Genomic DNA, 22,373 nt, shown 5'->3' with positions numbered 1-22,373 from the left:
CGCTGGTTTGCCTTCCTCGGGATAAACCGGCCAACGGCACCCACTGAGGGCTGGACTTTTTTCCATTTTACCGGCGCCCGCAGAGTGAACCGGGATGGGTCAGCCAGATCAGGAAATGAAGCCCAAAGACCCTACACAAGTACATTTCTTCCAAGTTTCACGTTTTATCTTTAAAAATGTTAATTGTGCATCTTATTCTGCGCATTATTCTTTCAATATGTAAATATTGTTTAAAGCAACTCCCCTGCAGTTAGCAAAGTCCTTCCACGGATAACTGGAGTAAAATGAGCCGCTAGGAGGACGCACCTCTTTGATTCTGTGCCCTAGGTCTCCCCTGGCTCGTGGCCCAAACTCGAGGCACACTTAGTTCGTGAAATCCAGCAATCTGGGATCAAAATAGGCCTTTGTTTTGTTTCACAACAATGCAATGTGAGAGGTCGCAGTTCTAGCCTGGGCGCTAATCTTTAGGCCGTTTTCGCCGTCAGGGCCTCCAGGAGCCTCAAATGCAAACAAGGCAATTAGAAGCTTTTTAAACTAAGGGCAGCGCATCTCGCACAGTCCGCTTTCGGACCTACGGTCCTCCCGGCTCTGCCGGGCTGGGTGGGTAACTCCCAGGGGTCCCGAGGCGGGGGCGGGGTCCGCGGTCCTCGCTCCTCCCCGGACGGGGCGGGACGGGGAAGTACCGCCCAGGAGGCCGGGGCCCTGGGACGCTCCGAGGGTTGTAACCGCCTCCTTCCTGCAGCTAGGACCCGGGCCGGGAAGGCGGGTCCCAGCCCCGAAGGGAAGGAGCGGGAGAGGTTGACGGGTCATGCCCTGGTCACTCCGCGCCATTCTCCTTCGGGACCTGATCCTGGACGTAGTGGGCGTCTCTGCCTTCCTGATCCACCTGGGCGCCGACCTGTGGCTCGTGAGCCAGTATGTGCTCAGCGGTCGCTACCTGTGGGCCGCACTGGTGTTGATGCTGCTGGGTCTCGCCTCGGTCGCACTGCAAGTCTTCAGCTGGGTCTGGCTGCGCGCCGACCCCGCCGGCCTTCACTCGTCCCAGCCCTCAGGCCGCTGCCTGGCGCTGCTCCATCTCCTGCAGCTGGGCTACCTGTACAGGTGAGCGCCCCGTCGTCGGGAAGAGGGAGGGGGAACGGAGCCCAGAGGTACCTCCTGCAGCCGGGCTACTAGTACAGGCCAGCGCCCTGACACGGGAAGCGGGTGGGGAAATACCTCGTGGGTACCTTTACCTACAGCTCCTTAAAGAAATATAACTCCGGCTTACAGCCCTCAGAACTCCTCTAGCTCTACCCTTCCTGGCACAGATGAAGAAACTGAGGCCCAGAGAAGAAAGGCATGATTTGGAGTCAGATGTCTCAGGGATCCAATCTTGGTTTTATCACCTGTGGCCTCATTCCTGTCTTTCTCCCAGCCTCAGTTTCCTTCTCTGTTAAAAAGTAGTAATCTAGAGATAGGTCTGGCAGGCAGGCCTGTTGTGAGGGGTGAAGGAAAGAGCACAGTGCTCGGCTCCTGAAGGACTCCATTGAAATGGCAAAGAGGTGCAGGCAGACCAGTGTTCCTTTTAGCTGTGGGCGGGGCCTTCTGCGAGTCACTTGATCCCTACAGGTCTCAGTTTACTCATTGTTCCAGTGGGAATGGTCATTGTGCCTACCTCTGTTTGGTAAAGATTAAATGAGACCTGTGACTTGCATGCAAATGTCAGCTAGCTTCATGAGAGTTTTGGAAGCGTTGACCCCACCCCCCCAGCAGTCTTGTTCCCTTACTCCTGAGTGCCTCCCACCCTTTCTTTCCCATTTCTATTTTCCCTGAACATTTTCTCCCCAACTCTTCCCCCTCCCAACCTGACCAAGCAAGAGGGCAGAGATGGGGTCTGATTCATCCATGTAGCCAGCCAGGGCTGGGCATAGGCCTGATCCCGGAAAATCTGGGTGGGATTTTCCAGAACTGGCAGGGATCTCTAGAGATGGGGAAACTGACACCAAGGGGTCAGAGTCATAAAGTCAGGGCATGGTGTGGTCTGGGTTGGGATGGGGTGGCTGGAGCCAGGATCTGCCTTGAATCCATTTTTACAGATTCTCTCCAGATCTTGCCTTAACACAGCTGCACTGAGTATCTAGAGGGACACTTATTACCATCTTGGCAGGCCTCAATGAGCCCCGAATCCATAACTACATCATACACCTTCCTTCTATTTCTGCTGAGTGTGAAGCAGACAATGTACTGAGCTTTGGTTTTGAAAACGGGACCTCTGTCTGCCTGTGGCTAGGCTGAGGCAGGGTCTTGCCATGACATTAGGGGATCAGAGGCAGAGGCTCCTGCTGAGGGAGAGCTCCAACCTGGGCCTGCCCATCTACTTCCTCACTGTGTTGTCAAGTTCATCCAGGGAAGGTAACAGTACATGTCTGATGAATGAATTCACAGTAAATGAATGGGCTCACTTCCCAGTAGCCAACTGAGACCAGTTGTGGGTGGGGGAGCCTTGGTGCATTTTCTACTCTCCCCTCACGCCAGTGGGTCACCCAGGCCTGTTTGTCCAACCTCTGGCCTCTCAGCTTTGTCCTGGTCTCCATCCCCACCACTCTGGACTCTTGTCCTTTCTCCCTGGATTGTTACAAGAGCCCCTTAAATAGATCCCTCCTTCTGGTGTAGCCCCTCCAACCCTTCCTCTTCTCCACAGCCTGTGAGTTCTTTCTAAAGCACAATCTGACCTGTCTCAACTGCTCAGAAACTCTCAATGGCTCCCCTTCCCCACAGGACCTTAAGAAATTCTTAGGCTTGCTAAAATTTGAGTACTGTCACCTTAGGCAATTTTATTGTGTGCCTTTGATATTCAAACATCACTACTTATTAGCTCTTTGGTCATGTTTTCCCAACTGTAAAAAGGGGTGTTGTAAGGCAAAAATAGGACAAGGTTTGTAATGAACTTGATACAGTGTTTGGCCAGCAGGAGCAGCAAGTAGTTGTATTTATCTTCATATCTACAGATGAAGAAACAAGTTCAGTGAGATTCATTGGCTTGCCCAAGGTCCCATAGCATGTTAGTGATGAGCTAGGATTGGAGCCTGTCTGCATGTACCTGATAAGTAGGGGAAGGAACAATGCCTCAGCATACTAACCTGGCCCCTTGGGTCATCTGTATGTGCCTAGGTACATGCAAGGGCTACAGCAGGGTCTGTTGGTGTGGCAGCAGGAGGTGCCCTCCGAGTTTGACTTGGCCTACGCTGACTTCCTCTCCCTGGACATCAGTATGCTGCGGCTCTTTGAGACCTTCCTGGAGAAGACGCCGCAGCTCACGCTGGTGCTGGCCATCATGCTGCAGAGTGGCCAGGCCGAGTACTACCAGTGTAAGTAGTCGTCCTGCCAGCAGCTGGCCCCCATTTTATGGCTTGGGAAAATTTCCCACAAATATCAGAAATACTTTCACTCTTTTATAAGGCCTGCTTAGAAAACAGGAGCACATCCTTTAGTCAGGGTGGTCTGGGTTCAATTCCAAAGTCAAATCCAAACACTAGCTGTATGAATTTGGACAAATAACTCAACCTCTCTTGAGTATCAGTTTGTTTTCATCAGTAAAATGGGCATGGCATAAGTAATCCTACTTCATAGGATTGATGAAAGGAGTAAGGGAGGAGATGCATATACAGCCTAGTGCCTGGCACATAATAAATCTTAATTGTAATTTTTACTATTTTGAAGACAACAGATAAAGTGTGGAGGGTGCCTGACACTTAATCGGCAACTTGTTTATTGAGCAACTTCATTCACTTAAGTGTGTTTTTTTTATCCTCACCTGAGGACATTTTTTCATTTTTTGTTCAGATAGAGTGGGAGGGAGAGAGAGAGAGAGAAACATTGACATGAAAGAGACACATCGAGTGGTTGCCACCCACACAACCCATCCAGGGGCGGGGACAAACTGCAACCGAGGTACGTGCCCTTAGCGGAAACTGAACCCGGGTCTCTTTGGACCGCAGACCGACGCTCTAACCGCTGCGCCAAACTGGCCAGGGCTCACTTAAGTTTTTATTTATTTATTTTTTTATTATTATTTTTTTTATCCTCACCCGAGGGCATTTTTCCATTTTTTATTCAGGTAAAGTGGGAGGGAGAGAGAAGAACAGAGAGAGAGAGAGAAACATCGACGTGAAAGGGACACATTGAGTGGCTGCCACCCACACAACCAACCAGGGCCGGGGACAAACCGCAACCGAGGTACATGCCCTTAGCGGGAACCGAACCCGGGTCCCTCTGGACCGCAGGGCGACACTCTAACCGCTGGGCCAAACCGGCCAGGGCCTTAAGTTTTTATTGAGCACCTTTGTGCCTGTCTCTGTGCTGGGGACACTGCAGTGAACAAGGACCAGCCTCTGCCCTGCTGGGATGGCAGTAAAGCAGGTAGTGTGCTGAGCGATCTGAAACAGGAGAGGCAGGTGGCCTTATACACCATGGGAGAAGTTTGTACACTGAGGAGCTTTGGAAGGGTTTTCTCCTGTAAAAGGGAAGTAATGTGTCCAAGGTCACAGACCAGCTGGTAGCCTAGCTAGGACTCCAACTCATGTCTGATTCAAGGTCCAGGGCTCCCCCTTCTCTGCTACACCCCCGCACCCCTGCTGTAAATACCACAGCCTCCTAAAGATCCAGTCTCCACTCCGTCATCACTCACTGTGTGACCTGGAGAGTCTTCTCCTCTCTGGCCTCAGTTTCCATAGCTGTACAAGAGGGTTGGACTTGATCTCCAAGGACCCTTTCAGCTTGCTAATTTGAGTCTGTAGTATGCATTGAAAGAGACCAGTAATAGCAGCCACTATTAACTGGGTACTATGCAGAGTGCCCTGTCTTCAGTGCTCGCATTCACAGTCCTACAGGTTGGTCCTATGTTTAGCTCCATTTTGCAGAAGAGGAAAGAGGTACAGAAAGGTGAAGTGATTTGTCCTGGGACACACAGCACTCACTGGGCACACACTTTTGTTTGTCTATTTGAGGACAGTGGGTGTCTAGGACCAGAGTCAAATGGATACAGCTGGCACTGTATGTGTGTGGGGGTGGGGGAGAGGAGCAAGGGAAGAGACAGATTTTCCCAACTTTTTATTTAGCCAACATTTATTCGGCTGCTATTATGTCCTGGGTACTGGGCTGCCTGGGGATCCCAGCGGAGCAGAATCTGTTTCCTACCCTGAAGGAGCTTAGAGATAAGGAAATAGAAAATTACTCCAACAGAAGTGAGTGGGGTCAGATCTAGATGGGTGGCTCTAGGGGATACCCAGGCTGGAACTTGCAGGGTAAGGAGGAACAGGCCAGGAGAAACAGGGCATGTGCTCGTGGACTACCTAACACCATGGGCAAAGCTCAGAGAATGCGGCGTGCTGTGCATGCTGGAAGAACACCATCCTTTTGAGGCCTAGAGTGTGGGGAGTTGGAAAGGATGATGCCATAGATGTGATTCCAGGCTGGGTGTGGGTTCTGGCCTATAGCAGGTTCCCAGTAAACATCTGTTGAATGGATGTGGGCGGAGGGAGGCAGGGGAGGAAGCATTCTAAAAGCATTCCAGTGCTGCTTCCCTCCCTCCCTGGGGGCCCCTGGTGCTTCTGGTCCATGGTGGACAACCAGGAGGTGGGATGGGATCCCCACCATAAACTTTGAATCTTAGAAAATCCAGACCAGGGCCCAGTCTGAGCATGGAGGGGAGGGGAGCGAGGACGTCCCATCCATACAGCAGGGCACCTTCAGCCAGAGGCCTGTGGCCACCTAGTGGGGTTTCCAGCTTCCCTTTCTAAGACTAAGAAAGGGGGAACTAGGACTGCTAATGCTCAGATCCAAGACAGGCTTGGGCTCTTCCGGGAAAGGAAGGGTTCTGGGGCTCTCTGAGGGGCTCACGGTGTGGCCAAGGCCCACGGGTCAGAGAAGGCTGTATATGTCACACACCCTTTCATCCCTGAAAAATATCACTGTGGTAGCACCTGAGAAGTAAAGCTTCATGGGGAGGGACAGGCCCCATATTTGAATCCCAGGTCTGTTTTTGGTTGTGAGAACAATGTTCTCCAGCTGTAGTTTCCCTTCAACAAACTGGGGGTTCTAATACCCACCGCAGGGTGGTTATGAGGGCCTCCAGAACCTGTGGGCTCTGGGGAGCACCAGGCAGATTGCCCACAGGGCTCAACTGTTTCCTCTCCCTCTCCACAGGGGTCAGCATCTGCACGTCCTTCGTGGGTATCTCATGGGCACTGCTTGACTACCACCGGGCCTTGCGCACCTGCCTCCCCTCCAAACCCATCCTGGGGCTGGGCTCCTCCGTGATCTACTTCCTGTGGAACCTGCTGCTGCTGTGGCCCCGAGTCCTGGCTGTGGCCCTGTTCTCAGCCCTCTTCCCCTGCTACGTGGCTCTGCACTTCTTGGGCCTGTGGCTGGTGTTGCTGTTCTGGGTCTGGTTTCAGGGCACTGACTTTATGCCAGATCCCCGCTCTGAGTGGCTGTACCGGGCAACAGTGGCCACCATCCTTTATTTCTCCTGGTTCAATGTGGCTGAGGGTCGCACTCGAGGTCGCGCCACTATCCACCTGGTGTTTCTCCTGAGTGACAGCATTCTCATGGTGGTCACCTGGGTGACTCAAAGTGCCTGGCTGCCCAGGGGGATCCCGCTGCAGATGTTGCTGCCTGTGGGTGGCATCAGCTTCCTTTTGGGTCTGGTCCTGCGGCTTGTTTACTACTGCTGGCTGCACCCCAGCTACCGCAGGGAGCCTGCGCAGGTGGATGGGACCCGCGCCCTTTACTTCCTCGAGTGCTCTCAGTTGCCTCAGAACAGGCGCACGGGCCATTTGGCTCAGAATTTTTTCCCCAAGTCTAGGGATGAGGCTGCTTTGCAATGGGAGAGAAGGGCAAATGGGGTCCTTTGAGGCAGGGTCAGACCCAGCCAGAAGAACAGATGGACAAGATAAGCTAATTATGCTGCTATGGGCCTTGATTCACTCAACAAGCACTTGATGCCTGATCTTGCCAGACACAGAAGACCAGAGATGAGTAAGACAGAGGCCTGCCTTCAAAGATAAGAACAAGATGAGAAGGGCCAGGTCCTGGAGGGTCAAGAGCCTTAGTTATATACAAAACACTTTGGGAGGAAAGAAGAAATCCCTTTTCTTTTCCTTCCAACCAGTATGTATGGTGCCCGAAGCATCCCAGTGTTTGCATTTTCACCTCCAAAATAATTGGTGGAGGTGACATTTCACCCCTTGGTTCCCCTATTCTGGACTAGAAGGCCCTAAGACCTCCAGAATGTGTTCTCTAGAGTTCTTCCCCCTACCCCACCTCAGTCATTCAGTTCATTCACCAACTGTTTACTGAGAGCATTTTTTGTGTGCCAGGAACATCACTCTGTTCTTGGAACCTGGAACAAGATCAGCTTCCACCCTTCCCATCTCCAGTTGCCCCAATGTAGGCTCATATGCTAGAAGCCTGGATGCCTAGTTGGCTGGAGTCTGTCAACCCCTCCAAGGCTTAACTGCAGCTGGCCCAGCCTCTGCCCCTGCTCTCACGGGGCCACCTTTCAACCAAGTGCCTTGTGAACCTGTGATCTGGGCTATGGCTCAGCCTGTTGAGTATTTTTTATACTTTAGACAGTGTACTTCCTACCTCAGAGTCTATTGTGAGAAGAAGAGAAGGTGTGCACATATGTCTCTGCAGGTGAGAGATACGCATGTGTTGTTTTTGTTGAACAGTATTATAAGGTTATTATTAAAACGTTATAAAATCCTCCAAAGTAGTTGTCATTAAACTAAATCTACAGAGTTCAAAGCCACTTGGAAGAAGGAATCCGAGACACAAAGTCCACTGCTCAAAATTGGTAAAGGCCCCTGGGACAGAGAAGAGGGTTGGCTTGGCAGGACTTCTTAACCTTGTGTTCTAAGTTTTGGGAGCTGAGCCAGGGTGAGGTTGATCATTCAGGTGGGCATCAGAACCCAGATGTGGACTGACTTGGATTCTGCTGCCAGGCCTGGCTGGAGTAGCCACAAACACCTTTAGGTCCAGGAAGTGAGTGTAAGAGCCCAGGTGAAGCTCTTTTGCTGGGAGCTCAGGGAGGGTGTAAGTGATGAGGTGGCGTAAGGGATGCGGAAGTAGATAATAGTGTCGGGGAGGTGGAACCTTTTGCTGCTCTTGGGAGGTCTGTGGTTTGGAGAAACAAGGAATAGGAAATGGGTGCTGAAAACAGAAGAAAACAGTTGCCACTGTCATAGGATTCAGGATAGTCTCAGTTCCATTATTCATTCATTCATTCATTCATTCATTCATTCATTCATTCATTCTAGTGGAGACATAGATAGGATAAGTAAAACAGTGTATCAGACAGTGTTAAGTGCTAAAATACAAAGGGAAGGGGTCTGGCTGGTGTGGCGCAGTGGTTGAGCATCGACTCATGCACCAAGAGGTCATTGATTCAATTCCTGGTCAGGACACATGCCCAGGGTGTGGGCCCAATCCCCAGCGGGGGGCATGCAGAAGGCTGCCAGTGGATGTTCTCTCTCATGGATGTTTCTATCTTTCCCTCTCACTTCCTCTCTCTCTCTCAAATCAATAAAGGGAAAGGGAGAGTGTGTGTGTTTTGTGTGTTGTGTGGGAGTTACAATTTTGTGTAGAATGGCCAGGGAAGGCCTCCCTAAGAAACAAAGCCATAAAGGAGATGAGGGAGGGTCTCTGGATTGAGCATCATCCCATGGACTGAGGTCCTGGTTCGATTTCTGGTCAGGTCACAAGCCCAGGTTTCGGGCCCGATCCCCAGTGAGGATGGTGGAGTGTTCGGAGGAGACAGCTAATCGATGTTTCTCACATTGATGTTTCTATCTCTACCTCTCTCTCTAAAAAAATCAATAAAAAACATAATGAAATAAACAAAGGAGATGAGAAAGCCATGCACATGAATTTTATCCCAGGCACCAAGCCAGCAGTGACTTATGGAGGGCTGTAGCAGCGAGATTGGCCTAGAGCCAAACATGACACAGAGATGAGGGTTGGGAGAAGGAAGAGGCTCTGGGAAGCTGGTGCTGGTGCTTTTCTACATGCATAATATAGTAGAGGAAGAAAATGGCCAACATGGTCACCAACATAATTTTAACAAAAAAGGTGGTAAAAACTATCAGCATCTATTGTATTCATCATCTCTAAACGAAAGGATATAATGAACCCACGAAAAGGACCTTTTTTTTTTTTAATCCTCACTCAAGGATATTTTTCTATTTATCTTCAGATATAGTGGGAGGGAGGGGAAGAGAGAGAGAAACATCGATTGATTGGTTGCCTCCGGTACAACCAGGACCAGGGACGAACTGCAACTGAGGTACATGCCCTTGACCGGAATCGAACCTGAGACTTTTTGGTCCGTGGGCCGATGCTCTACCCGCTGAGCCAAACTGGCCAGGGCAGGACCATTCTTTTAATTGAATACATTTAAACACAACACTGAAATAATTATCATTTTTCTCAATTCATAAGCAATATCAAGAGTTGAGACCTTGGACATAGGTCCTAAGTTTCACTAAACCAAATATTTGCTCCATTTACTTTTCCACATTTCTTCCTGTCATATGTGGAGACCAGGCTCAGGGGAGATACCAAATATGTCAACGAAAGATGCAAAGTTTTAGGCAATTCCCTATTTTTCCCTGAAAAAAACCCAAAAAGATGTTGTTTTTATGCCAAAGTTCTCATCTATACTCTAGATGAAGTTGTCAAATGATGGCAATATGTATGCAATTAACTCCAAATAATGTATACTGTATTACCTAAAAAGCTATAGAAAAAGCTTAATTTGTATATACGCTTAACAGTTTACAGAATCAAGAACTCTAACAAGTAACAATTATGTGCCATTAAAATTTCCTTTGAAGATTCCCATCAATTATTTTTTAAAAAAAATGTCAAGAAACATGTTTTTGAAGAATAAAAAAACCTAAATTTCCTGCCACCAAAATTTTTTTTTTATCCTCACCTGAGGACTTTTTCCCATTTTTGTTCAGTTAGAGTGAGAGAGAAACATTGACATGAAAGGGACACATCCAGTGGCTGCCTCGGCACAACCCCAACCAGGGCCGGGGACAAACTGCAACCAAGTTACATGCCTTTAGCGGGAACGGAACCCGGGTTTCTCTGAACTGTGGGCTGATGCTCTCACAGTTGAGCCAAACCGGCCAGGGCCAAAAGTTTTTTTTTGAGAAATATGTAGATGTTATACTTATTGTAGGAGGAGATGAAGATGTTTACTCTGGACTTGAGAAGCAATCAATACTCTAATATTAGTATTTACATGCAAGTAAGGGTATACTAAGTCACAAGTTTGCTTCATCTACAGTGGGTTCAAAATATGCACCTTCTTTTTTAATATTATTTATTTATTTTTTTATCCTCACCTGAGGACATTTTTCCATTTTTTGTTCAGACAGAGTGGAAGGGAGAGAAAGAGAGAAACATCGGCATGAAAGGGGACACATCGAGTGGCTGCCTCCCGCACAACCCAACCAGGGCCGGGGACAAATTGCAACCGAAGTACGTGCCCTTAGCGGGAACTGAACCCAGGTCTCTCTGGACCGCAGGCTGACACTCTAACCACTGAGCCAAACCGGCCAGGGAGTTTATTATTTTTTCTAAATCCTCACCTGAGGCTATGCCGAGAGGAAGGGGGAGAGAAACATTGATGTGAGAAACATCAATTGGTTGCCTTCCATACGTGCTCTGACCAGGATTTGAACCCGAAACCTAGGTATGTGCCCTGATCGGAATTGAATCTGCAACCATTTGGTGTATGGGACAATGCATCAACCAACCGAACCACCTGGCCACGGCCAAAATTTGCACCTTCTGATGAAAAGATTTAATGCCTAGAATACATGGCAATCCCCACTTTTCTGGGGTAATTTGGGAAAAAATACATCTTGTAGTCTGACAGGTATGGTACTTGAAAGCAAGAGCTGAATTCTGATTTCCCTCTTTGGAATAAAAGGCGAAAAAATTCTTGATTTTTCCAGACTAATAACGTTGTCAGACCCAAACGTGAAGAAATGAAATGAGATAAAGTAGCTGATGTGACATGAAATCAGGCCCAAACAAGGTTTGATGTCAGTTTGTCTGTTTTATTGCTTTTGTGTTGTAAGCTCAGCACAGCAAGTTACTCTCTCTTTAATAATTAAATTTCAGCATATTTGACAGCAAATGAAATCTCTTATCATACTAATCCTAAACTTTATAAAATTTCATTTTAGAAACAGTTAAAAAATAAACTTTCCCTTGCAAATTATTTTAAGATATTTCTTTTATTTTTCCATGTACATTTATTTACACCAAATGGTTAGTTATTTTGTTTCTACTTTTTTGGTGAAATTAATGACTAAGTTATCAAAAGGTGCTATCTTTTAATGAGCTGTTCAGATTTTTATGAAGCCTTACTTAGGCGCCTACCAGCTGGGCTACTGGGCTGATTCTATTCAGAAAAGACACAGGAGCAAACTGTATAGAAAATAAAAACTTTATTTTTTTCAAGTTTACAAGATAATTCCCATTACATATAACATTATGGTCAAAGACTCTATAGCCACGAATGCCCGCAGTCACATAAATATATCCAATTCAGTCAATGCCTTTTACTGCTAAACGAGGCATCTGTAATCCAGAGGGTCAGGTTTTGAGAAGTCGTCCTTAATGGGATGGCTCCTGTCAGTGCATTAGGAACTAACCAATGAGCCTTGCTTGCTAGAGCTGTCCGACTCAGAGGAGAGGAAGGGACAGAGGGCCTGCTGACTGGGATGGAACAGAACCAGATTTTCTCTCTTGTGGTTTAAGATACTTTAGAATCTGCCCTGGCTGGTGTGGCTGTTGGTTGAGCAGAATCCCATGCACTGAGAGGTCAGGGCACATACCCAGGTTGTGGGCTCGATTCCCAGTAGGGGGCGTGCAGGGGGCAGCTGATCGACGTTTCTCTCCCTTTCTAAAAATCAATGATTTGGCTTGTATAGTGTAAATCTGGGGAGTTCCAACTTTTGGATAGAAAAGGAAACCTATCTAGTGGTAAGAAACAGAGCTAGCTTAAGAGGAGTCCTACTTGCCCCTTCCTGTAGGATCGAGGAGAGGAACACCCCAAGCTCACCACCCCTGGCTTAGACCATCTCTCTCCCAGGAAGAGGGAGAATGGCTCTGCACTCTCCTCTCCCCCATGCTTCAGGGGCACTGACACCCATTCAAGGGAGTGGACCTCTAGAAGCTCCATATGCTGCAGCTGGAGTTTGCCAGTCAGATTCTACTTGGGAGCTTTAAAGCTGAGTTTGTGTAAACTGCGAACAAGCTGTGGCACAAGTCTCCTGGGACACCAGCTTTGCCCCTCCCCCAACTTGCAGAGCAGAAGACAGGAACACCCCAAACCAAATAAAAGCGTCTAAATCTGGAGCAGGAATCCATTCTCCTGGACACCACCAGCTGTCCCAGGGGCACTGGACAGGGTGATGCTAAGGCACAGTCAGTTTTACATTCGAGAGTCAAGCCACCTCTTAAACCCAGGACACATTTGACAACTCCAGATCCCTTACTAGACAGTCTTCACCACAAAATGTGCAGGCCCATCTTCCAGAACCCAGTCTCCAGCTGGAGGAAGGATTCATCATGTGGCTAATCTGACCAGGACTCTTTCTAGTAAAGAGGGTTTCCACCTTGACAAAAGAGCCCCCAGTGTCCTTGGGCACTCAACTTCCAAGAGCTCTTGGTGCTACCCACTTATTTTCCTTTCCAGATCTTTGTGCTGGGGAGGAGGAAAACACAGGGTAAATGAAGAGCACTGTGTTCCCTGGACAATTCATTTTGGCAAGAGGAGCCAGGTCCCATTTTCTGCCTGCCCTCTTAACAAGGGTGGCAACAACCAGAAAAGAGCGAAGGCTGCTCTGCTCAGAGAGTTTCACACCTCTCTTGGTCAATTTCAAGTTGCTTTTGCAAAGATCTAGGCTGGGCAGTCAGGGCAGGAGAGAAAAGGCCATTGAAAAGGGGGCCCAAGTCATATTCTAGGAATAAAGACCTTCTCCCAAAGAACAGAGAGAGGGAGGGGTTTGTGTGTGAACCTGGGTACATGAAGTGGGGTACCACTCCATAGTCTCACAAGCCTGAAGCGCAGTACTAACTGGGTGGCCTATGTCCAGGTCAGGAAACCAAAAATTATACTCCTGATAGGTGGAGGGCTTGGGGCCTGAAAGAAAAGAACCACCATAGAGCTTTCTAAGATCAATTATCAAGCAAGGCAGAGCAGCATCTGGGCAACTGTATTGAACTCAGACCAAGGCAAGGTCTGACTCATACTACACAACCCACGACCCCACCCTGCCAGTGGAAACAAGGCCAAGGAAGCAGCTAAGTAATGAGCACTGACTTCAGCTCCTCTCCAAAGACCTCTTCCCTAAAATTGTGTCATGAAGCAGTTTCTCAATCAGTTCTGAAGGAATGTGTATAAACAGCCTTTCTCTGCCATATGAGTGACCTGGCCTTGGGAGGAGTCTGGCCTCTTTGTGCCGCAACATCTCTGGACATGAATATGCAATCTCTCTAGGGACAAGCAAGTATAGCTGGGGTTGGTCAAGGATGCCTCCCAGACTACATTTCTCTGAGGTGCTTAGATAAGTATCCCTCTTTTCAGCCAGGTAGAGACTGGACTTCCTTAGCTCTAGGGAGATAGATGTTCCTGCATTTGGCTCAGGATTAAGTTTCCAGGCATGGAGTAGGGGGTGAAGCAACTTCATTTTAAACAGAAAAGTCTTTCTGGCTTTTGGCTTTCCATTTTAGAATGAGATTTGAGAAGTGGGAAGAGTATACCATGGGGAAATTGGGTTTTGATCACAGCAATCTCCTCTTCGGTTTCAGAGAGACCTGGGTAAATATATGCCCAGAATACCTTCCATAGGGCTTAACAGCTTCCAAGTAAGTCAACTACAATGGTAGTTTTGGCCAATATGTAGTTATGAGCCTGTTCTTAGACTTAATTTGACTTCTTGGGTCCAAAGCCTAGGGATTGGCCAGAGCTGCATGGAGGGGGCTGTGACATACGCAGGGCAGGAAAGGGACAGGAGCTTACACTGATGACTAAGAAGGAAGAGAAGGCTGTAGGAGTGAGCATCTTTTGGGAAAGGAGTGATTCTCTGCAGAAGGAGAAGGTGGAATCTTCCTGCTTCAAGAACCAAAGAAGTGGAAATTCACAAGAAGCCTTAGTTCCTTCTCTCCAGTTTAGAGGTAAGACCTCGGGGCATAGTCTTTGAATAAAAGTCAAGCTGAAGGCTTAGCATTTACTGTCTAGGAGAAGGAGTTTCCAGGATTGCGGCATTTGGTTAAAGGGGAAGAGGGACTGGAAAGGGGACTAAGGCTTCTAGGATGGGAAATACCAAAGTCTAAAGTTAATCAGTGTCCAGTGCCCCACAGTTCAGCAAACTAGGAGATGGAAGAACAGGAGAGAAACCATCCTAGAGAGCAGACCACTGGAGCAGCTAAAGAGGTGCTACTGTCACAGAGAGGTATTTTAGATATTTCAATTACTATTTTCCAAGGAAACTTTACACACCCCTTTCTCGCTAGAAAAAGAAAGGAGGGAAAACCTGCTTCAGAGACCAGACTCTTACCTATAAAAATTACATATACATTCACTGGGAATATGTTCTACAGCTAAGATTATAAAGACCGCAAGAGATGTTATTACAAAAGTCTGCCACGTTTATCCTATCACCACAAGTTAACAGCAGTTCTCAATCAGGTCATGGACGAAGAGTGCAACTCTGCCCCAAGAATTTCCTTTTTTTTTTTTCTTTTCTTCATTTTTTGAAACAAAATAAACAAAACAAAAAACAGAAGAATTAAAAGCACTTTAGCTGCAGTGAGTCTATTCTTCGAGTCTATTCTTCTTTCAATCCAGTTGTCTCCTGCTTCTGCATGAGGATGAACATGGGGGCTGCAGCTCACACTTAACAAAAATAAGCTTCATCCCTTGCAGCTGTTGGTTCTGATTGTGTTCTCGCCAGCATTCCATGGAGAGAGAGTTCCCAGTTGGTTCCGGTCTCCAGCTCCTTTCAGGAGTGAAAAGCAGCTCATGGGAAAGGCTCTTCATTCCAGTTCTTAGAGAAAATCAAGCTCCAAAGCCTGGTGGAGGGATACTAGGTCTCCATGGTTTGTGATTCTCCAGAAAGGCATGTTGTGCTGGAAGAGAGCAGGGATTAGCTGGTTAACCCAACTTCTTCTGGGATGTCATATATACCCAAACCCCTTTCTCCACAGATCTCTCCCCAAGGTTCTTGGTAATCCTTTCTACTCCTGCCCACCTCATGGGGCTGTCATAAGGATCAAATAAATCATATGTATAAGGACTTTGTACACTATAGGACACTCTACAAATGTGAGATTTTTATTAGGTTTCAGTGGTAACTCTATGTTTTTATGAGATATACTTATTCTAGCTACTATATATATTGGTCTTCAAGTTCAAATAAAATAGCCACATATGAAATCAGTATTAATATTACATTTTCTTACAGATAGTCAATTTCCTAAAAGTTATAGAGCTACAACGCCCAAATCTTGTCCATCGCCAAGAATCAGAACATATAAATCTGAGAAATAACAATCCCATTATATAATGTGGTCACAATTATGTTCAGAATAATATATGCTATTATGAAAGCCTTTAAAAGGGCTTTGACAAATTCAAGTGTTAGAAACTATGCTCTATGAAGCTGAAGGAGATTAGCTTTATTGATCGTCTTATTCAAACTGGTTACAAATTAGCCAGGATTTTGAAGTTCTAGAATAGTTTTTTTTGGCATGCAACTCAGTGTCTTTTTCTACCTTGCTGCTCACACATAATATTTAAAAGGCTTTTAAATATAGAGAAGAGGAGGCAGAGTTGTTATGTTATAGTCAGGAGTGCCAGACTAGGACCAAGATATGAAATTTAGATAAATTTAAGTTCAGTGGAAGGTGGAACATCCTAACAGTGTGGACAACCACACAGTAGAACAGGATACGTGGAAGAAGCCTCTTTATTCCTGGGTGTATTCAAATAAGGTCTAGAAAGCCTTCTCTCAAAAAGGCTGCAGGGAAAAAAAAAAAAGGTTGCAGAAGCCCTGGCCAGTTTGGCTCAGCGGTTATAGCGTCAGCCAGAGGACAGAAGGGTCTCAGGTTCAATTCCAGTCAAGGGCATGTACCTGGGTTAGGATACCACTTTAACCAACTGAGCTACACGGTCAGGGCCTGTGATTTATTTTTAAATAAAGTAGTAGAGAAAAATCATAACTGAATGTAACAAAGTTACTTCAAATTCAACTTTTGCAATTGAGCTCAACATTCAATGATCACAAACTGGCATCTTCTTACTATGTTCATAAATCTGCCTCATAGTATCACCCTTCTCCTAATCTCCGAAGCTAGAATCTTCAAAATTATCTTTAACTCTCAACAGATTCTGTGATTTTTTTCTTCAAAATAAATCCTTCTGTCATTCCTCATGTCTGTCCCCCTTCCACCAGTGTCTTAAGTAAATCTTTCTCCTTATTCCTCAATGATAGTGGTGCTATCTAACTGGTCTCCTTGCTTCTAGCAGGAAAAAAACCCCAAATTTTTACCTCAGAGAATACTTGAATAACTTTGGTATTGATATCAGGCAGGCAAATGTGAGCTGTCTAAATTCCAAAGAAAATGTAAGTTTTACATGTTTTTAAACATGTGAAAGAAACCCAATGATTGTATTTAAAAAATATAGACATACAGGCAAAAAAAAGTCATCTCTAGGCATAGAATTCTAAAATCAGAGAATTTTCAAGCAAGTTGAACAGATTTTGTCATCAAAACCATTTATTTTACAAATAAGAGAATACAGGAACCCAGACAGTAATATGTTCAAGGATATATCTAATTATTATACTTATAAATTATATATTTAAAAACAATTTTATGCCCTGGCCGGTTTGGTTCAGCGGTTAGAGCGTCGGCCTGTGGTTCCCACTAAGGGCGCGTACCTCGGTTGCAGTTTGTCCCCGGCCCTGGTTGGTTGTGCGGGTGGCAGCCACTTGATGTGTTCCTTTCACATCGATGTTTCTCTCTCTCTCTGTTCCTCTCTCTCCCTCCCACTCTACCTGAACAAAAAATGGAAAAATGTCCTCAGGTGAGGAAAAAAAAAAAAACAATTTTATTTTACTAATGGTACAAAAATCCTTTTTTCTTTTACTATTAATATTTTTGGTGAATGATAAGTGCACATGCATAATTATTTTTTAAAATCTTGGGTTTTTACTTTTTGATACAACAATCTAAAAGTTGAGTTCTAAGTTCAGCTTATTTTGATAGTTGGTTATTAAAAAAAGGTACTCTCAAAGATATGTAGATCCAATAGTCACTTTTCAATTCCATCCACTTATTCAAAAGTTTTTATTCAAACTTAGTAAATTTCTACCTTTCCTACTGTTAATTAACTGTTCTTGACAATTGAAAGGTACTATATTTTCAATTTTTAAAAAAATTCTCGCCCTGGCCGGTTTGGCTCAGTGGTTAGAGCGTCGGCCTGCGGTCCTGAGAGACCCGGGTTCGGTTCCCGCTAAGGGCATGTACCTCGGTTGCAGTTTGTCCCCGGCCCTGGTTGGTCGTGCGGGTGGCAGCCACTCGATGTGTCCCTTTCACATCGATGTTTCTCTCTCTCTCTCTCTGTTCCTCTCTCTCCCTCCCACTCTACCTGAACAAAAAAAGGAAAAATGTCCTCGGGTGAGGATAAAAAAAAAAAAAAAAATTATCTCCTGAGAATGTTTTTTATTGGTTTTTTAGAGAGAGAGGAAGGCAGAGGGAGAAAAAAATTGATGTAAGAGAAGTGAGGGAAACATTGATCAGTTGCCTCCCGTATGTACCCTGGGGATCGAACCCACAACCTAGGTATGTGCCATGACTGAAAAGGAACCTGTAACCTTTTGGTGTATGGAATGATGCTCCAATCAACTGGACCACCTGGCCAGGGCTCTATTTTCAAATTTTATTTATTTATTTTTATCCTCACCTGAGGACATTTTTTCATTTTTTGTTCAGATAGAGTGGGAGGGAGAGAGAGAGAGAGAGAGAGAAACATCGACGTGAAAGTGACACATCGAATGGCTGCCACCCGCACGACCAACCAGGGCCAGAGACAAACTGCAACCGAGGTACGCGCCCTTAGCGGGAACCGAACCAGGGTTTCTCTGGACCGCAGGCCAACGCTCCAACCGTTGAGCCAAACTGGCCAGGGCTCTATTTTCAAATTTTAAAAATGTATTAGAATCACACTGTGTTTTAAAATGATGACTTTAAAATAAGTTAGAAAAATCTGTCTTCAAGTTTGGAGATATAAGAATTTTATAGATGATATATTTATATCTATTTTAATTAACTTTTTCCTTTTATTGATTTTGAGGGAGAGAGGGAAGGAGAGGGAGAGAGAGATAGAAACATTGATGAGAGAGAACATTGATTGGTCGCCTCCTGCAGGCCCCCAACTGGAGATTGGGCCCACAACCTGGGCATGTGCCCAGCCTGGGAATTGAATTGACGACCTCTTGGTGCATGAGTCAACACTTAGCCACTGAGCCACACAGGCAGGGCTATACCTATTTAAAAAATAAAATTAAATGATTTGGGAGAAAAAAAAAAGGCACTGCCCTCTATGATGATGATGGGGATCACATCAGGTTTAATGATGTGTGGGGGGGTGTCCCCATAGCAGGGTTCAGAGTTTAAGATTTCTGAGTGGCAGTGAGGAGGGATAAGGGGAGAATCTAACAACTTATAGAGAAAACTCCTTCCTGGGAAACAAAATGATCCTCTTTTTCTTAAAGAAAAATGGGAGAGGAAGAGGAGGAAGAAAAACAACAATGTACATGTACAACAGATGTCTAATATTTCTGAGTTTTATCATTTCTCTAATTGTTCAGTGCATTTCCACATAGACCATTTTCTTTACCATGGTTACCTGTTTGGCTGCAATTTCTTCATCTCGTCCATCTCCAATCACTACATATGTGACTTTCTTTCCAAACCTTGACACAATTCTCTCAAAGCAGCTCTCTTTACCTGATGAGAGAAAGCAATTTCCTATTAGGACATTCTATCCGACCTTCGACAACAAAGAAAAGGGCTGCTGCTAGGTTCACCTGCCTGTACTTAGACAAAGTAAGTGGCAGATCTGGAATTTTGCCTGATGGGAGTGGCTGTGGCAACTAGAGGTCCAGTAGGTCCTCTGCATCTATAAATGGGAGGCTAAGTGGGCAGTGTGAGAACTGTGTACACTGGTTCCCTTTTCCACATCTCCCATCTCCTGTACTTTACAGCTTACAAAGCCATTTTCAGGGTATCCTTATTTAATCCTCAAAATATTCCAGTGAGACGGGTATCACTCCCTATTTTAACAGATGAAATGGAACTAGTGACTTGTCCCCGATCCAAACAAGCTTACATCTAGACTTTGGGCTCCTGACTCCAAGTCTAGGTTCTAGACCAAGGGCGGGAACCTTTTTTCTGCCAAGGACCACTTGGATGTTTATAACATAATTCGAGGGCCATACAAAATTATCAACTTAAAAATTAGCCTGTTACTGGTTGGGTCGTGTGGGTGGCAACCACTCGACGTGTCCCTTTCACATCGATGTTTCTCTCTCTCTCTCCCTCCCACACTCTATCTGAACAAAAAATAGAAAAAATGTCCTCGGGTGAGGATAAAAAAAAAAAAAAAAAAAAAAAAAAATTAGCCTGTTATATTTGGTCAGGCTAATTTGGTGAGGCACGCAATGTTAGCTGGTATTGATTCCGCAGGTCTTATAAGACTCGCAGGCCAGATGTTCCTCACCCCTGCTCTGGACATTGTGAAAGGATATTTCTAGGAGGAAACTGTTTTAGTGTAGGAAAAAAAATGGGAACATAAGGCCTTGATTTCTTGTTAGTAATAAGAAATAAACAAATAGCCATTTCCCTCTAATTCTTCATTTTCCAGAAACAGTCCTAGGCATGGATCTTATATGTCTTTCAGCAGGGGAGGAGCCCCAGAATACTAATAAATATGGCAGCAACATTTATCATATTTGGAATTTCCTCACTATTATACTTTGCAACTGCAACTAAGATACTGTATCACTGAACCTGACCTTGGGAAATGGGTAATTTCAATCCACTGCAGATTGTTTTTTAGATATATGGCAATATATCAAAATTCAAATCCCATCTGGAACCTATACCTAAAACAGAGATGATACTGCTTTTTATTTGCAGAAATAAATAAAAAGGAACTTATTTCCTTTGCCATTTCTTATACTTTATTTCCCTGCTTCTGCCACCTTCTTCAGTTAAGCAAGGTTCTAACTCTGCTTCCTTCTTTATCCTGCTCCATTAATCTTCTCATCCTTTCTTCTTGCCAGATCCAGTGATTTAACACCAGGGTTCCCCTGTAAATAGAAAGGTGCTCCTTCCTCAAGGCACCTGACTACCATCTGCTGGCAAATTGTTGTAATGAACATACAAATACACAAATCTAAGATGACGATGTCAGAATTAACAAGAATCTAGTACCCATCCATACTCAGAAGTCCTGTTTGGTACATCTGAGTAACTGAAAGTCTTTGACATATCTTGCCCAAGGGGCACCTCGAACCAGGTTCACTGACTAGTCAGCTGGACCAGATACTAGTATAATTTGGACTTTAGTCTCCTACTTTTAGTACAAGGCTTGGCTTAGGTATTTAGATCCCTTTCAGTGCTAATATTTTACAACAGCATTGTCATGCCTTACATTCATATCATGCACTCAATATTTGCTGAGTAAATGCATATTAATCTCACAACTGATTCAATGGATGATTCTAGTCCCTGCCTTGAGCCCTAATTCAAACTGTTCAAGAGTTATTTGTCTAATTCCATTCTAACCATTACATCCCACAACTTAAGCCAACCTCTGCTAGACCCACAGTCTAATTTATGCTCTGTCTATAGAAAATAAAAACCTTTTAAGACAGAATTTTAAACTTTCTCCCAAGACCCCAAAAAGGGAATGTATCATATTTAGAGGACAAGAACATAGAAATGTTTTCATTTTCCTGGCATGCAAAGATCAAGAATGAAATACACTTAGGTATGTCTCCTTGAAAAGGATTAAGAGACAGAGAGTTACTAATAGCTCAAAGTAAAGAAGTAGCTACATAAAAAAATGACTCCAATATAGTTGGTAAATACATTTCTTTTAATCCTCACCCGAGGATATTTTTCCATTGATTTTTTTAGATAGAGTGGGAGGGAGGGAGAGAGAGAAACAAAGAGAGATAATTCATGTGAGAGACACACTGACTGGTTGCCTTCCACATGAGCCGGACAGGGGCTGGGGATTCAACCCACAACCAAGGTATGTGTCCTTGACTGGGAATGGAACCTGAGACTCTGTGGTCCTCGGGCCGACACTCTAACTGCTGAGCCAAACCAACCAGAATGGTAAATAATTTTCTTCCATTTTACACTCTCAAAACAATCCTGGAGACAGGTTTTCCTGTTCAGGAAGATGAGGCCAATGGTGAGTCAACTTACCAAATGTCAAGCAACTGAAGCTCTAACTGCAAGAACAACCAAGTCTTTGGAGACCTAACACCAGGGTTCCTGTGTGAATAAAAAGGTGCCTCTTCCTCAAGGCACTTGACTACCATATGCTAGAAAACTGTTGTGATGAACATACACATTCACAAATCTAAGATGACCACACTGCAATTGACAAGAACCTATATAACCATGCTCAGATATCCCGTTTGGTACATCCTAACTAAAAGCAAGTCATGGAAAGTAGTCATGTCTTAGGTCTGCAGCTTCCTTTTCAAAGGCCAGTTTTTCTTTCACTTTGAAATGGTCTATTGTCTTGTGCATCTAAGAACATAACATACCTTTGAAATGTCACAGTAATAATCTTTTCCGGATGCCTTGAAGGCATGACTGCCACCACCACAACATGAAACCACATTGTTATCTTGTTGTCCACATGCCATCTCTACATGCTGTAAATATTAATTATCCTGTACCCACCAATGTAAAAGAAGTATGTGTTTTTCTGTTTTGCTTTTCATCCAATCTCAGAGATTTCCTTGCTTTGCTTTCTCCAGCCTCCCTAATCTCCCACCAATGAATTTCATGTAACCGCCCCCTTCAGTATCCTCCTTTGATTCTAATGTATAAAATAAGCTGCTAAACTGCCCTCCTCTGGAGCAGTATTCTCAATCCACTGAGTTTTTGTTTCCTGGCAATTGTCAGTTTGACCCAAATAAACTTTTAAGACTTTTTCTTACATTGAATATTCTTTTGTCAACATACCTCAGGATCCAAACATTAAAAAACAAATC

At 45.1% G+C, this 22,373-nt stretch overlaps 2 protein-coding genes across 6 annotated transcripts in view; one reads left to right on the top strand and one right to left on the bottom strand.

Annotated features, from left to right (window-relative positions):
* Positions 1-79: 79 nt before the first annotated feature.
* On the top strand, positions 80-7,704 carry XKR8 (XK related 8). Its single transcript, XM_036257186.1, has 4 exons — positions 80-139; positions 743-1,101; positions 3,151-3,347; positions 6,184-7,704. Exons 2-4 carry the CDS (start codon positions 809-811, stop codon positions 6,891-6,893), a joined length of 1,200 nt encoding a protein of 399 aa, XP_036113079.1. The 5' UTR covers positions 80-139; positions 743-808; the 3' UTR covers positions 6,894-7,704.
* A 3,788-nt stretch (positions 7,705-11,492) lies between these two features.
* Positions 11,493-22,373, bottom strand: part of EYA3 (EYA transcriptional coactivator and phosphatase 3) — a 106,753-nt gene continuing 95,872 nt past the window's right edge. For 4 of the 5 annotated variants that reach the window (XM_036256723.1, XM_036256720.1, XM_036256719.1 and 1 more), the window contains 2 exons: positions 18,980-19,080; positions 11,493-15,195 (listed from right to left, as the gene is read on the bottom strand). In XM_036256723.1, coding sequence (XP_036112616.1) covers positions 15,115-15,195; positions 18,980-19,080 — 182 coding nt within the window. In that variant the 3' untranslated portion in view covers positions 11,493-15,114. Of the gene's footprint in view, positions 15,196-18,979; positions 19,081-21,580; positions 21,643-22,373 lie in introns of those variants that run through there. The other variant, XM_036256721.1, reaches the window with a different exon arrangement.

Source organism: Molossus molossus, unplaced genomic scaffold, assembly GCF_014108415.1.
Source record: "Molossus molossus isolate mMolMol1 unplaced genomic scaffold, mMolMol1.p scaffold_m16_p_12, whole genome shotgun sequence".
NCBI lineage: Eukaryota > Metazoa > Chordata > Mammalia > Chiroptera > Molossidae > Molossus > Molossus molossus.
The sequence above is the reverse complement of the archived record's forward strand: the minus strand, read 5'-3'. Positions and strand labels throughout refer to the sequence as shown.